This window comes from Sphaerodactylus townsendi, linkage group LG03, assembly GCF_021028975.2.
Source record: "Sphaerodactylus townsendi isolate TG3544 linkage group LG03, MPM_Stown_v2.3, whole genome shotgun sequence".
NCBI lineage: Eukaryota > Metazoa > Chordata > Lepidosauria > Squamata > Sphaerodactylidae > Sphaerodactylus > Sphaerodactylus townsendi.
The window spans coordinates 87,134,669-87,151,653 of NC_059427.1; the positions used below are offsets into that span (position 1 = coordinate 87,134,669).

At 48.1% G+C, this 16,985-nt stretch overlaps 1 protein-coding gene across 2 annotated transcripts in view; it reads left to right on the plus strand.

Annotated features, from left to right (window-relative positions):
- The first annotated feature begins 566 nt into the window (after window positions 1-566).
- PITX1 (paired like homeodomain 1) overlaps window positions 567-16,985 on the plus strand; it is a 38,345-nt gene continuing 21,926 nt past the window's right edge. Inside the window, exons 1-2 of one of the 2 annotated variants that reach the window (XM_048490540.1) lie at window positions 567-947; window positions 3,577-3,630. In XM_048490540.1, coding sequence (XP_048346497.1) covers window positions 3,585-3,630 — 46 coding nt within the window. In that variant the 5' untranslated portion in view covers window positions 567-947; window positions 3,577-3,584. The remainder of the gene's footprint in view (window positions 948-3,576; window positions 3,631-16,985) is intronic. The other variant, XM_048490543.1, reaches the window with a different exon arrangement.

A 16,985-nucleotide genomic window follows, 5' to 3' on the forward strand; every position in this document is an offset into this window, starting at 1 on the left:
AATCCCCAGGCAAAGACCTTGTTATCCACTGCCAGGGTGAGGGTCTCCATAATAATCATTCCCTCGCAGGCCTGGAAAAAATGTTAATGTGTCCGTCGCTGGCAACGGTGAGGCAGACAGGATTGTGGCAGAAGGGAAGGGGAGCGATTGGAGCGGGAAGGGAAGGCAGGTAGCCAATTTGTACCCCCCGCCCAGCCTCATCAGGGCTGCTCGGAGGTCTGTGTGCTTTGTCCCTGATTGGGAAAGGGGGAATAAAGAAAGGGATCAGGGATACGGGGGGCGGGGGGGGGGAGATAAAGGCGATCAGTTTGCAAGAGGAAGCAAAAGAGAGGGGCTGGGTGACTCTTCGGATAGGCGAGAGCGAAGCAAGCCGTCCTGCCCTCCTCCTCCTCCTCTTCTAAGCCCAGCAATGGGTACGGAGGCAGGGGAAAGGTCCCAACCGTGCATCTACGGCTGTCCCAACCCTCGGGGATAGAAACGTACTCGAGGTGCACAGCCCTCGACGGAGTGGGATATTGAGGGCGGAAAGGGGGGGGGGGGCGGGTATGTCGGTGGTGCTTCTCGAGGCTGCCTGCCGGAAGAAGGGAGAGTGGTTTGGGTGAGAAGGCGAAACCGAAGGGATTTCTCCACCCCGCAACGCCCCGACCTCGGTGCCTCTCCGGGCTCGCCTGCGTGTGGTACCCTGCGTGACGTCAGAAGGAGCCGGCAGAGCTCCCTAAAGCTGCGGCCCGGGCAGCTCACAGCCCTGGAGAGGAGCAGGCGGGGCCAGGAGTGGCTGGGCCAAGAGCCACCCAAAGGGGAAAGGCAGCGGCCCCTTCCAGAGCCCCCGGTCGCCAACGGGGCTCCACGAGCCGAGGAGGCTACATGGCACCCGGCCGGACGAGCGAGCGCTGAGCCTCTCCACAGCCGGCATCGCCTGGGGCGCGCAGGAAGAGCGCGGCGCACCAGTAAGTGCCTCCTCTGACTTTTCTCATTCACCAGCTTGCGAGGGGGTTGTGGGGTCGCAAATAGCGGGCTCTGCAGAGAGCAGCCGAGCTGCTGCGTCAGACTCTCAGAGCCAAATGGAGAGTCAACTTGTGTAGGAGTCTCCGTCCCCAGTTTAAGGAGTTGCGCCAAAGTCTCCACGATTCCGAGATACGGGGCTCCCCCCACCCCCCCACGCATTGGCTCTCCCACCTAACCCCGGATCGCAGAAAGGCTGAGCGCCTGCCGCCTTCCGACGCTTTACTGCGCTCGGGAGTAAGGGAGGGTGTAGCTTCCCTGCTGCTTCTGGCCTGCGGAGGCGCCTGATCGGACCGCCTGCCCCGATTGTCAAAGGTGCCCTGCCCGCCCGAGAAGGGCAGCGGGGATCACTGGGGAACCCCAGCGACACCCCGCCCTCCCGCGGCAGTTCCCCGGTCGGTTGCTGCTGCCAGTTTCCTCGCGGTTTCCCTGATTGCAGCCTGGGCTTAGCCTTGAAGTTGCGAGTCCTTGACATCTTTATACCTTGTATAAATTCTCCAGGGCTCCTGCGCTTCGTCAAATCTGACAAATATGCCCGAAAATATAATTCCGTGGGGGGTTGCCTCATTTTGCATACTGCGAGCTTGAAATCAAACCAGGACTTCAGGCTAAGGGGAGACCCTTGCTGCGGCTGTCTAGTGTCAAGGCTGCGAGGAACAATTTCATCTCCTGCACACCATAGATGACAGGGAACACGTTGGGACGCCGCTAATAAATGTTATGTTTTTATGGAATTCCATTTTCTTTTTATGACTGCGGCTACTTGATCTTGAAGGGTTTTTTTAAGCCGGAGGATTCAAGTCGCTCCCTCAGTTGAGAAGACTAACCTAATATTTCACAGGTGTGTTTTCTCTGGGGGTCATGTGACAATCGCTACCTAAATGATGTTTTCAGAGTTCTATTTTATCTGTAAATTCGAATCGTGTGCCAAAAGTTTAGGACTTTTTTTAAAAAGCACCTAAAAATATGTTACCCAAAGGAGTGGTCGAGAAATAAGAGCCTTTTTAGTAGAATGAAATTTAGCTCACTTATTAAAAGAAAGTCACTAAATAAAAATATAGAGAAAATCCTAACAAACAACAAAATCAAAGAACTCTCACTTACATCTGGAAAATGGAAATCAAGTAGTTCATACATTGTTGGGGTTATTCCTAGTTTCTAATATTAGAATCTTGCTGAAGTTAGTGTTATTTGCAATTCAACTACAGTTTAAGACATGATATTTAGGTTTCAGCAGATGTACACCACCACCTTCATTCTAAGCATACACCTCTTGACAGAAAAAAAATACATTAAGCAAGTTTGTTCATAACTACATTCTTACATGTTAGCAAATCCCATTTCTGCCAATTATGCTTTTCAAAGCATTCGTTCTAAATTGGGGTGCCTGTTCTCATAGTTGCTTTGAGTTCCCTCAACATTTTGTCTTAAGTGAACTGTGATTTAGAGTATTTCTTTCCAGGAAATAAAAGAAGCTTAGGAACAATTGTGTAAGCAATCAACAGTTGGCAACTTGGTTGGAACTATGACAGTCTGATCCAAACAGCCGCAAAAATGAGTCAAAATCTGTGTGCCTGTATGATTTGAAAATAATATTTGATGCTTCAAAAGTGTGTTTTTGCAAGTGAGCTACCCTCATCATTTTGGACACTATCATGGAAGGTGGGGTGTGAGGATAATTCACATAGACACATTCACACAACTAGGGGCCAGCGAGACTTACTTCTGAGTAAACAGATTAGGATCAAGTCATTTATTTGTGCTTACCAAACTGCTTGGATGATAGGCACTGAGTGAATGGACATTATCTGAAAGCTTTTAAGCGTTTCATTTCAAATGTCCATGTTTTCCTTATCTTCTATTTAATTCCCGATCCCTGCCCCTTCTTCTGTTCTGAGCAAGTCAGTCTTACACTGAGTCTTGGGGTGGGGGGCGCAATTAAATTATTGTGAGTAAAGTCACCTTCAAAGTTGCTAAGCCTTTTTCCAGTAATGCAGCCGTTGAGCAAGAGTCACATTCAGTTGAAGTAAATTCACCTTTAGCTGTCGATTATATTCATAAGGTGGATCCTGTAAGTGTCTACACTGCAAATTATGCCCTACTTACTTCAGTGAAGTATGCATAGAATGGACCCCCTTGCCCAGTTCAAAAATCCTGTATCTTGTATCCCTCTCATTTCTGTTTAGGATTTAGGTATGCAGGAATTGCTCTTTGCTCAGATATGTTGGAGTGACTAGTAAGATGCTTCCTGGAAATATTATTCGTATCTCCAATCAGTAATCTCAGTGACAGTGGGAGAACTTTTTCAGATGGCCATGATCCAGGGAGGGTATGTGGGAAATCTTCCCTTAATTTTAATGAGAAAGAATTATCTGCATGCTTAACCACTGAAAACTGGAGGATTTGGTGTCTGTTCTGTGTCATGTTTCCGATAGGGATGCAGATCCCTTGTGGAGGTTCTTCCACAGGATACTAGGTGCCATCCTTTCCCTCTTCCAGCTCCAAATGGGCATGCATTGTTCTTCCACCAAACCTGCTGATAGTCCTTTACAGTTTGTTTTATTGTTCACACAGACTGTACTATGGAACTGAGTCTGCCCAAGACTATCCCTCCCTATGTGGATTTGGGTAAGTTTGTTTGTTTTTGCTAGAGACCTTGGGGAAAAAGCTGGGGCGGAGAGAGGGAAAGTTTATGGGGGGGCTGCTGATTATTAAATATGCACCACTTTTAATTTTCCAGTAAAGTCTGCAGGGACCACTTTTTTGTAAACGGGTTCTCAAAGGCACTAGTCGGAACTTATCTCTTTTATTTGCTGTCAGCCACTCTATCTATAAGCCAGTATGCTACTGCTGATTAACTCCCCCTCCCTAGAAGGGAATATTTCACTCCCTCTAAGCAGCTACTGGCCTTTATATAGAGCCATTATTCACAATAAAGCTGCAAAAAAAGGCATCAGGCTCTTATCTGAACTATTTCTGAGTTCCCTCCTAACCACTAATTGCTGAAGGGAGATAATGAATGGAGGGAACATCACCCTCTCCCCACTGAGGCATTGACTTGGGAGTGAAATAGGGAGCGTCCTCCTTTTTGTCTAAACCTGTTAGGACTGGACTGTCACTTGAAAGGTGTTTTGATATTCCGAGGTGCCATCCTGCACCCAGGTGGAGGGCTTTAAGCAACTCCAGTTGTGGAGGACACAACTGCATTTTTAATCATGTTTCAGTCAGTCAATGTGTTGGGACAAAATCACTGAAACTCTATCTAAAAGTTTGTCCTAAGTGCAGCCCACCCCCCTCCACCCCCCTCAAAAGAGATCTAGAGTTGAAGTCAAAGGCCTCGCTTTCAGTCTAGTTTCCTTGCTAGACGGGCTTACATACAAATGTTTCTGTGCAGTCGACTTGTGGATCCAGCTGTCTGGATTTGCTTTTATTTATTCGAGTGACTGTTTATGCAGTACAGCTGAAAGTCTTCTAATGTTTAGAAAAATCGTTATGAATATTGGTCGTTGCTGTTCTCATCAGCTTGGTTATTTATTTATTTGTTAGAAGCTTGCGGTTTGGGGAGAGCAGGAAGAGAGAGTTGGTCTTCCACAAAGGTTAATTATTGTTCTGATTTTGTAGCTCGAAACAGGAAATATCCTGGCTTTAGCAAGCTTCAGAGTTGGTCTGAGCACATTAAAAGCACTGTGCATTATTAGAATACTTCAGCCTTTCAGGAAATGTCCTGTTTAGGGGAAATGTGTTCCCCCCCCTCCACCACCACCACCCCCTGCACCCCCATCAAAATGCTGCCAGCAATTAAAAGGCTACTCCAGTGAACCCAACGACAGGGGGAGGGAGAGAAAGACCTTGGTGGAGGGAGCAGAATTAAACCCCAAATGGAAACATAATCTCCAGTGACTCGGGTTGCAGCTTCTTTTGGACTTTGGAACGTTTTTAGTGGATGGGAGAGGCTGGAGTTTGGCCCTTTGATTACCTTGGATCAGAGGCATCTTTTTAATTCCACAAAAAAAGGCACCCAGTTCAGATAAAGAGATGTCCTGAGTAACATGAGGAGGCTGGTTAACAAACTCCTCCGCCTCTTTGTCCCTCAATTAGTCTGAAAAACACATTCCCAGGAGGGGGCAGAGGAAGGGACTCTGCTGCTAGCTTCTTCCCCTCCTGGCCATAGCCCTCGCCTCCCCAGAAAGCACTGTGGACAAATGGGGCTGCCTGCGACCTATTGTTCCTTATTCTGGAGTGTTCCTATGACTCCATCCCAAGAAGTGCTCTACACATTGTCAGTCAGCACAAGGCCGCTGAACTCGTTGGGTTTTACTTGGGAGTAAATAGTCAAACAGTCTGAGCCCTTCAAGTCAGATTCAAACGCCAAGCGTTTTAATTAGACGTGGAGCACTCAAGTTAAGCCTTCAGCAGCCAAGTGCTGTCTGGCAATAGCGCAGCAGGATTGAAAACATTCAAAAGTTAGTTCCAGTCAGTTACTTCCATAAAGCTTACTCGCTAATAAGCGTTTAAGATCGCAGCCCTGAGGAAGCCCCCAGGATCTGGCACGATCCAGTTTCACAGATGGGGAAAAGTGCTTCACTCGCCCTTTGAGACCTAAAAAGCGCCTAACTTCTCTCTCCCAGCTCTCTACAGCTCTGCATACAAACTCCGTAGTAGTCAAGGGGGTCTCTTTTGTTTAGAGTTCCCGGTGAAGTCTTAGCTCCGGGGTCCTTGATTTACAAGCCGGTTCCATCCAACTGAATGGGACGCTAATTCTTTCTGTGGCATTTGCTCCCCGGTGGGCAGTCTGCTTTGCAATGATCTCATTCCTTTCCCTCCTGAATGTGCTGGAAATCAAGATGGAAGAGAGAGCGTGCCTTGTGCGGAGGGTGTTGAAGGAGGCCTGCAAGAGTAGATCAGCCATTGTGTTTTGGCGGCCTTGAAGCCCTGCAGTTAAACAGGCGCGCCTGGAACAGACTGTTGTCCTGATGCCAAGCGGGAAACTCCGCAGACTTTCTGGAAAAGGAGCTTTTAAAATTGGGGGGGGGGGGGGGGGGGGGGGGACAAATAATCACAGTTCCGGCCCAGACAGTTGCTGCTCTTCGACAAAGCCTTGGGGTGTCATTTGTATCTGTCAGAAAAAATTAATCTCTACGTTTTTTAGCCCACGTTTTTGTCAACTCTCCCAACATTTAGTTTGGGCCGCGCGGCTCTATTATTAAAGTCCCATCATCTGCTTGGACAGTAATGTATTAAGGACTTTGCATCCACGGGGAGCTCTTCGTGCCTCGTCCTATTACAGTCAAACTCTCCGATTTTTTCCCCCTCCCGCAGATGGGGAAGTGGAGCGATGCTTTTGTTTTTTGCGTCTGCTGTTCTAAAATTTGCCATGTCTGAACGAGCCCCAGCGCCGCTTTGATAGGTAGAGATACCGGACAGGATTGTTTAGCATAGTTCTTTTGGGGAGGGAGAAAGAGAAGGTAGGTGGTCTTTGCCCATTTAATGAGCTAATCTGCATTTTCTAGGCTGAATTTATCCACTTGTGGGGCTTAGAGCTGGAATGTGGCTTGAAAACCCAGACCGCCCAAAGGCAGTTTCGCAGACCGAACTCCCAAGCAAGTTCTTTTGTGTGTTTTTCCTTCCCTCCCCCCAATGAAAAAGGGAAGAAGAGGCCATGATGGGACAAAATCAAGAACTGTGCCTGAAGACAGGGGGGAGCGCCAGGCTAGAGCCCAGGCAAAGACAAGGCGAGACCATCCGCACCCCCGGTTTATGGGCGGTAATCATGGCTCTTGGAGGTGGGGTTTTTTTGTGAGATCCATATACCCTGTTCTAAACATCGGGATAAAAGCAGTCCCGCCATGCCTGGCAGGGGCTGATAGGGAATTGTAGTCCATAGCAGACATCTACAGGTGCCATGGAGTTCCCGCCACCATAGGTGAAGAGGTGGTCTTTCTCAAGTGTTTAGATCTCGTTGATGTCCTTATACAGGCTCGCTAGAGAGGATACATTTCTTTCATCTTGAGGGAGGGAGGGAGGGTGGGAGAGGGGTGGGCCACGTGTGACCATGAGCCCCTGTCATAACTTTCCACCTTCGTCCACTGAGCCTGCCTGGATTCCCTGCCCTCCGGATCATCCCCCCAGAACGCTGCTTGTTCGCCCCCAGCCTGGCAGCGGCGACTGCAACGGCGGTCTGGGTGTGAAATGGACTGTGGGAGGCGCCCAAGGCGGACCAGCCCGGCAGAAACCCTCCAGTTACGTGAAACTGACCGGTGATCTTTCAAGTGTGACAAAACTGGGCCGGGAGTCGGGGTCTTATCGCGGGGTGTGCGTGTCAGCCAACCCTCGGGGAGTTGACCTCGGTGTTCAGTGGACTGACTCCTCCTTGTGCCTCTGGGGGGCTCCACTGGGAGGGCCTCTTCCTCTTGGCTAGCCCCGCTCTTGCCTTTCGCTTTGCCTCGGCACCTCCGCCGTCGGGGACTTCTCGTTTTTTCACAAACGGCTCGGGGAGCTGTTTTATTGTCCCGCGTAAAATAAAATGCTCTATAAAACCACCCTGGCCCTGGATGGCTGCCACGGCGGCGGCGGCGGCGGACGCGGGGGGCACCCTGAACGGAGCAGCCTCGTCCGCCCCCGCCTTGCCAGCATCCTCTGCCACCCAGCCTCTGCCTGCAAGGCCCCAGGGGGAGGACTTGCCTCCGGTTGTCCTCCCTGACCCCAGTCCGCCCCTCACACCCGGCCGCTGCCTTCCAGATGCGGCTGTTGCAGGAGTTGAGGAGCCCTCCTCCGCTGTGGGCCTTTCCAGCGGGGGGGGGGGTCGGCCGCAGCTGGGAGTGAGGAGGAGCCCGTCAGGACCGCCATCACTGTGTAGGGACACAAAAACCTACGGCTGCGAACTTTTGGCAAACCTCCTCAGCTCGGTTCAATGGCCCTCGTAATTACCCCCAACCTAACCGCATGCTAAATCCCTGTCCTAGGAGAACAGCGTCCCCTGGTTTGCTCCCCAGTCCGAAGCTTTTGGATTCACTTTATGTGAATGTCTGTGTAGGGAAGTTCAAGAACCGGGAACTTAGCTCTGCACTGGTCGGGGGGAGGGGTGCAATCCTGCGCACCCCAATGGGCCTAGTGCAGGTTACTTCTGTGTTAGCAACACCCCCAGAAGAGCGCGGTTCATTCATTCAAGTATTCCTGCGGGCGGCTGGCTTAAACTCTGCGGACTTACTTCCGTGTCGAAATGCAGAGGATTCGCTGCACACAGGGCCCATACAGAAATGCTTACTTTTAATGAGTAGGATTTGATAATTGCAGGTCTTTAGTGAACTACTTTTTACTTGCAGCCAAACAGAAATGTGAACAGGTCCCGTTTTTTTTGACATGGGATGTAATCGTATTTTGCCCGTGGATTTGTTTACACATCTTTGGGCATACTGCGGTCTGTCCAACCCAAGGGAGAAATTGCCTTTCTGTTCAGTGGAATAGGGTTGGATTGTATGTTGCGAATCTGTGTTCTGGCCCGCGTGATCATGGGAGCATCCTAACTAAGGCCACGCCCTTCTCAGCCCCCTGAAGTCAACGTATTCAGAAGGGAGTAACTCTGTCTAGGATTAGATTAGTACGATCTGTGTGTGTGCAACCTTTGACCATGCAACGCCAATAGTACCTTGCCTGTGTCGTATGACTTTCCGTGATTTTTTTACATTATTCCAAACTAAGTAATCAAAACTAATCAAAACATTTGAACTGAACGTGATTTGAACTGAACCAATTTCAGTCCAGGTATTGAGGGCCCTTGAGGGTGCAGAAATGCAACACATATACATTTTGTAAAATAAATAAATGCTGCCCTCTCACAGCAGGAGGACGTCTATTCCTTTTGTGAAAAACTCAGGTTAGAGAGACTCATGAGCCAAAGGGAAATGCACAGAAACAGAAGCGATTCAAAAACAACTCAATCCAAATTCAGTATACACTATTTTAATTGAATTTTTCCAGGCACAACTAACTGAACGATTATAGGTGTATATATATGGAAGATTCAACAAAATGGTAGATTGAACTCATTGGGGGGGGGTGTAAATGAAAGAACACCATTAGGCAACAGCCCCTCTTTCAATTTAAACCCTCTGATCACCAGAGATTAAGGCAGGTGCCTAACTCCCCCATTAAAAGTCAATGGAGTTTAAAAGCGCATCATGTCCCCAGATTTCAGGCTCTGAGTGCAATCCATGTCAGTGTATACCAACGCCAGTTATGCTGGGCTCAGTGAACTACGGATTTTGAGATGAGAGAAGTGGGCCTTTAAAATAAAAGGCCCCTATCCTAAAATATTAAGAAAGAGCAGGCCGATTAAGTCCCAGACCAGTGAACAGACTCTTGTGTAAACATCCATAGGGTTTCAGACACCAGCCAGGTTAGTCTGCCACAGCAAAATAACACAACGTTCCAGTAGCACCATTTACTTCCACACCAACCTTCGAGTCACAGCTCATCTTTTCAGATTAATGTGTGAAGGGTTGTAGCCTTCAAAGATCTACACACACACACTCACACACTTTTCCCCTGCTAATATTTCAAGTTTCTTGGGGCCGGGCTTTACAGGGCCGCGCAAGTTAGCGGCGCTGTATTTAAAAGAGCAAAGGGTCATCGTGTCTAATGACAACATCACGCCCCGTTCCTAAAAGAGGCGCTGCTCTGTCCCTTAAGGCCGGAGCAGTTGTCCTAGGCTGCACCCCAGGGGGAAGCATATTTGGCCCTCATGGAAACCAACGCCCTGCTTCCCCATGTCTGTATGCTCAGAGGGGATTTATCTCTCCTCCCTCGAGACAGAAGTGACCATTGCTCCTCTTTGTTGTCTGGCAGAGGAGACGGGGGACCTCGTTGCTGCCTCACGACGCGTCCTTGTCTTCTGATAAAACAGTTACACATTTCCCTGGGGAGTCAGAGGGCGGTTGCGCTTAGGCAAGCCACTCACAATGGGCTGGCTCTGGAAGGTGGGGGCTGTCTACTGATTGGGCCTTTATGGCATGATAAGGGATCAGGCGGAGGGTTTCTTCCAGACTCCTCGTTTTATGGCCCGGGCCCTGCACCCTTTACTCCGGCCTGGTCGCCAGTGGAATCAATGGAAAGATCGGGCTCCAATTCAGTCCTGTCGCCCCTCCATGATAGGAAATTAAAAACGAGCCCCTCCCTAAATTTTAGCTGGGGCTTTCGGCGGATGGGGACCGACTGACCGGATTTTTAAATATATTTTTGAAAGTACTGCTTGAGTTACTGTTATACCAGGCACGTTTGGAGACATCCTATACAGGATTCCTCGGATTTAAATGCCACTGTATGGCGTTTCCAAACAGATGTCCACAAGATCGCATGTTAAGGAACAAAGGCGAAGGTGAACCATTGCGCTGCCCCATCCTAGGTAGAAATAAATCCCTCCGTTCAGTTAGATTTACTCACTGATGAGTCCGGGCGAGTTCGCTGCCTTTTCCTCGCTGCAACCAGGGAAAGTTTAACTAGCTTAACTTTTAGTCCTTTCTCTGCCCTAAAAGCGCACAGCAACCGGAGCTGGGGACAAAATGCCCTGTCCAGATTAAGACTCGATGAGCACCCAATTGTTTGCAGAGGTGATTGCCCAGCCTTTCACGCGGCCCACTTAAAATCTGGCTCAAATTCGCCTCTTTAATGTAGTAGTAGTGTGAACTAGTCGATCGATTACGTCAGCTATTGATTGCTCTCCAGCCCCCCCCCGGTGGGGGGGCGTTTAGGCGGTCTCCAAAAGTTCCACTCTTGCCTGTGCTCCTGGCCTCCATCTGTCCAACCAGAGTTTTTGTACCACCGAAGTCACGATTGGGAATAACTTTAGTTAAAAGACATCAGATTTAAACATCAAAGAACACCATCTTTAAAACAACCACCACAGCAACCAAGGCTGCTGCTGCTGCTGCATGTGAACGTCGGAGGCGCCTCCGAGCCCTGCCTGGGCTATGCGCAGTGCCTCCTTTTTAATTACTAGTTCATTATAATAGGCTTCTCCCTGGAATCTGAGAGGAAATGGTGTCACTTACTGTTTAACGATTTTCAATAATTTATCGGCGAAACATGAGTCTGGTTAGTACTAATAAAGCTGCGCAAAATCCGGCGAGGAGAGAGGGGAAAAAATGATCCGACATCGTGCTGACTGATGTACAGCCCAGGTGGTTTTTCGATGAGATTTCAGATTATGCCAGGGAAGTAAATCTGCGACTGCGTAGAAAGGCCTTTTTTTAAAAAAAATGGTGTATACATTTGCGATAAGAATTGAAGATATTGGAAGCCCAAGAAAAATTCTTTAAAGGAGAGGGGGTGCTGTTGGGTGTATGTACTTCCTCTTACCTCAGAGTTTAGTCCCACTGAACTCATGGGGAATACTTTTGTGTAATCCTGAATAAAATAGAGGGGTGTTTAGGTACTTGCAAGAGGAACTGGGGGGTGTCGTTTTCACTGCATTGACTGCAATGGGGGCCTGGGAATACTGGAGCGTTGGGTCCAGTTCTAATTCTTGATTTCCCTTGAGTGTCAGAGAGAAAAACAAATACATAAGACAAATAATAAATAAGCCATTTTTACATCTCTGCAGGGAAGTGGGAGGGGGGCGTTTAGGCAATTAAACGAACAAAATCTGAAGGATTCGGATTTGAAAACGCTTTATTCTACTGGCACGTGATTAAAATGCACCGTCCCCGAACACACAGAGGTAGAATTAAAATCTGGAAATTCCCCAAAAGATAGTAGTGCGTCACCAACGGAGGAGCATTTTGGGGCACTCTGGAGACAAGCATGGACCGGGGCTTCGCTTCTCCTGGATTTGATGCTTCTCCGTTAACGTTTGCTTGTTTGTCTTGAAGGATGCTTTTTGTGTTTGTGCTGGAGAAACGCATTGCTCTGATGATGTGGTAGCATTTGTGGGAAATGAACAAAACGGCTAATCAGTTTGGGGTAATTAGGGGGGCCTGCAGTAGAGACTTCTACCTCAAAGGAGTGGGAACGTTACATTTGACCTCTGGATGCTTGCCTGTAGCCCCAATCCGGTTTTCAGGGCATACTCCATCGGTTTCAGTGGAACTGCATCAGTTGTATAATCTAAATGTTTTGGCTTAATTGCTTTATGACTCTGCTCAGATGTTGGCCGGGTGGATTTTGTACCTCTTTCCTCGCTCTAATCCTGCACATCAGTCCCCGGATTCTGAATAGAAGGAAAGGGGAAGAGAGTGATTTAAATCTAATGTTCAATAAAATTACGAATAAACTGCTCCCATCTACAATGACTCGAAATAAATCTCAGTGAATAGAATCAAAGAATGCAACAAGATGGGACCCCAAGTATTGCATGGTATTGTTGTTTGTTACCTGGAGCATGTTTACTCAGACGAAAATCCCATCCAGTGTGCATAGGACTGCAGCTTTAAGCATAGGAACTAACAAATCCTTCCCTTGAAACATCTTCTCCTTCCCCAAAATACCCAGACTCGATGTCTGGCCCTACTGTAGGAATTTGAGAGTAGCCATGTTCTTTGCCCCCCCACCCCCCAACAAGGATGCCCAGATTTGAGGGGGGGCTTCGGGTTTCCTGCGTTCTCCCCCACTCCCCAGTCTTGTCAGCTGTTTCTTTTTTATTTGAAAGTCTAACCTACCCAATCCACCCAAATCACTTTAAAACATTTCACTAGATTCGGATCGCCCCTCCCCATTTTTATTATTTTCTGCGTAAATTAAAATAGCCCTCCTCCAACAAAACATCAGCATCTTTTCTGCGACGTTAAAAGCTGAAGGGAAGCCTGGAAAGATCCTCCATCCCCCCTGCCACACGCACGCCCCCCCCCCCCCCACACACACACACAGACCAGGCTTCCTGCCCTAAAGCGCTGCCCCAATGCAGTGGAACACGCCGATGTTGGGATTCAACTGGGCAGGGAGCTATTCTAGCCTGTGACTTTGCGCTCCTGGGTGACGTCACACCATGCTTAATGGGGGGGGGGGTGTCTAGTGGCACTTCTGAGGTATTCCTGACATCCTTTAAGCATCCCAAACTTCCTTTTCCTAAAACTAACGGGGCGCAAATCTCCATTCTGCGGCAATGGACCTTGTCGCAAAATGTTGGAAACGTGGATTATTTACTTTTTAAGGAGAGCAGTAGGAATCTCCTCCCACAAGCAGATCTAGAGATCAAGAGTAACAAGAAGAATAACCTGTGGCCGATATTTTTCTGAGATCCGACTGGAGCGGACATTTTACCCCTAATGAAAACTTGAACCCTAAATGCTTGGACTGAGATGTATGTTTACGCATCATGTTTAAAAGCTCCTATTATCCGAACTGACTGCAAATTGTCCGTGTAGCCAATGAACTCCTGTTTATCCCTTTTTCTCTCTAACGGTTGAGATATTCCCACTAGCACGTGAAATATGCTGTACAGCTACAAAATCTACACCTAAAGTCACTTCTCTGCTGAAAAAGCATAAATATGGGAATTTGGGGGTGATAGAAGAAGCACAGTATGAAATGAGCTCGATAATCCTAGACAGACTGATTTGGCAGCAAATCCCATGAAAATCGATGGGTTTTATTTCCCCTTAAATGATTAGGGCTGTAAAGAATATACAGTTACCTGAGAGTAAATCTCATTAAACACAGTGGAATTTACTATAGGGGTGTGTGTGTGTGTGTGTGTGTGTGTGTTGCAGAGTAGATTGTTTTGGATCATTATCTCCCTGTGATAGATATTGGGAGAATGGGGCGGACTAAAATAAAACAGTACATGTAAGGCCTCCTGCCAACCCAGAGGTGAGATTCGAACCAGCGATTTTGTAGTCTGTCGCATCGAGCTGCACAACCTGTTTTTTATTGTTTTTTTCCTGGCTGGAGCAGAGATTGGTCATGGTGACAATTGCAGGCTGCCTCCGTAGCGCGCATTCTACAAAAAAATGCTAACCAACTGACAGCAGTTGTTTGGCTTGGAAAATGTCTCCAAGCCACAAACCTCGAAGCCTCCGCAGGGAGAGCTCCTTGGAAGCTTCTGCGCGCTCGCTCGCTCGCTCTGCGGCGGAGCGGGCTGGGGGGAGCCTTTGACAGCTCCAGGAGGCGGGAGGGGGAGCCCCGCTGGCACCAGGCTGCCCCTCTGCATTTGGAAAAGATGACACGCCGCCGCTGATCGTTGCAATCGGCGGCGCCAGCAGAGAAAACTCGAGCCAGGCGGCAGGGCTCGGGACCCTCGGAGCGTGGTGTCACGAGCTACTGGGCAGCCTAGTGTGTCGCTTATATTTCATTCGCTTCCCGAGATCCTCCTTCTTTCCCACCCATCCCATCGCGGGGGAGGGGGGCGGCGGCCTTGTGGGGGGGATATAGCTCTTACACCGGGCCATCCACTGCCCGCTTTTAAATGCTTTTAAGCCTATTGAAATCAATAGGCGACATGAATAGTCCACTTATACTTTTTTTTGCTTGCGGTTTGGGGATTTATGGAGGATTGCATTTTCAGAGACTTCTTTCGCATTGCAGACCGGGACTGGTTTCTCACAGGAAACTTTAGCATCGAAATCTTTTGCGGGCTGGGGGGCGGGGGGGGGGGGGCGTCTCTTTCCGGATGTGTATGTCTGGACAATTCCATAGCAAATAAGAACATTCTCCCAGGGCAAGTGCAGACCGAAGTGGATCTGGTTCAGTCCCTCATGCTTCTTTACTAATAATGGCATAAACTTACGTGGATGGAATTCCATGTTTAAAAAAACCCTTTGAACATTTGAAGGAATCAGATCAGTCGATGTCTAAGGTCTTTCACATCATGCGGTACTTGACCGTTTTAGCTGGAGAGTTGCCAGGGACTGAACCTGGGACTTGAGCCGATGGTTTCGAGTCTGGCAAGCATTTTATTACATGATCATTAAGAGCGCCCAACCGATGGAGCATAAGGCATTAATACCTACAGCAGAAGCAGATCCGCTCGGAATTGCTGTTTTAATTATATGTTGTCCTAGGTCAGGACTTGGGTTGCTATCAACAGGTACTAACAGAATAGATGCCCAACCACTTTACAGATCTACAGTTTGCAAGGTACGCTGGGAAACGTGTTAACATTTACAACTGGTTACATTGGTTATTCTCTGTGTATTCGACTTGAGCTCTTTGGCCTCTGGAAGCTCTAAGCAGAATCTTCACATTTTAAAAATTGCCCTGATTTTGGCAGAAACTTCTTGTTGTGAACATTTTAGAATAATTCCCAAGATCTCTCCAAAAGATTCAACAAAGTGGCATACCGTGTTCAAATATCCTTGCTTCTTCCAGAGTCACGGTAGGGTTTGCAGAATTCTTTAAGACACTGCTAAGGGAGAGGAACAACATTTTCCCTAAGTTTCCCTTTCTTCTTTCTTTTCAGTCTACAATTCTGAATCTTTTCCTTTCTCAAGGAATTCTGGGAACTGTAGTTCCAACTTTGGAAACTCCAACTGTTGAGGTGCTCTGTTTTCCAGAAGACTTTATCTCATTATAGAACCAAAGTCCCCAGAATTCCTTGGGACCCAGCAGCCATCCAAGATGAAAACAGAGTAGGCAAGGTGTGGCTATATTGGGCAGCCTGCTGGACAAGAACTTGAACCGGGACTCAGTCATGAATCTCAAGGGTGAGCAGGAGCCAGCCTCTCTCTCACAGCCCAACCATGCAGGAAAGGGAAGAAGGAAGTGAAGAAAATAGAGAACCACGCAGGCCATTCTGAGCTCCTTGGTGAGAAGACCAATTAAAATCTGTGAGATTGAAGACTGGTTTGTATTTGTAATGTTGTGTTGCCCAGAGTCTGTCACCTTGTAACTGACACCTTCTCCTGGAAGGAATCCGCAGTCTTTCAGGCCAATTGATGCCAAAGCAAGAAAGAGTGGGGGCAGGAGTGGGGGAGGAATACCTACCAGGTGGGAAGACAAGTCTCTTATAAATGTATTATTTTGTTTTGCTGTTGAGTCACCCCTGGCTTTTGGCAACCCCATTGGGTTTTCAAGACAAGAGATGTTCACAGGTGGTTTGCCATTACCTGCCTCCGCCTCAAGACCCTGGTATTCCTTGCAGGTCTCCCATCCAAAGACTAACCAGGGTCAACCCTGTTTAGCTTCTGAGATGTGACAAGATCAGGCTAGCCTGCCACAGCACAGTATCTTTAATAATTGTGTGTGTTTGTGGTGGTACTAAGATCCGCTTCTATAAAAAGGAGTGTGGTTGACACCATTGATATAGGCATGAATCCTCGCTCCCCACTTCCCGGATTTTTATTTGTGTAGAAAAGGAACTTAATACGAGGATAGCCTTTCGCATCTTTGCTGACACACCTTACTGCCCACGTACAATCGTTCTGTCCTCGTTTGCCCTGGCACTGTTAAAGACACAAGCGCCCAGTATCACCTACCCAGATCATCACGGATCATTGAAGATGAGGTGCCTGGCTCCCTTCCAGCGACGTGAGGGGGGCGTCAAAAGGACATTGTCTAATCCAGCAGTACCTCCTTCATGGAAAAAAAAATCTATGGAATTTGCTTCGGATTTGCATACACTTGCTGAGGAGGCGGGTTTTAGTGACATATATATAACTGTCTTGTGCAATTCACAGACATCCCAATTTACAACCCAGTTGAGCGACAACAGCTGGTTGGCGCGATGGTTCCATACCAAGTGAAGGGCATTTCAGTGGAACTTGCAGGTGACATTTACAGCTGCAGAGCACGGGACAATGAAAGCATCAGAGCTGCAGAGGACTTCAGTCCTCTGATTTTTGATGCGAGGCCATGAGATTCTAAGCCTGGAAGCACAAATTCAGGGAAGTCGAGCCCCTTTCTCCACCATTGTCTCTTTCAGAACTTTCGACAGAACAGGAAACGATCTACCTACATTCTAAGGAAAGACAAAATCTTTCCCCTTTTCCGGAAGACTCTCTTAGCTAAAACATGGCAACCAAAATCAGTCGTAAGCCCTATACACAGATTACAGT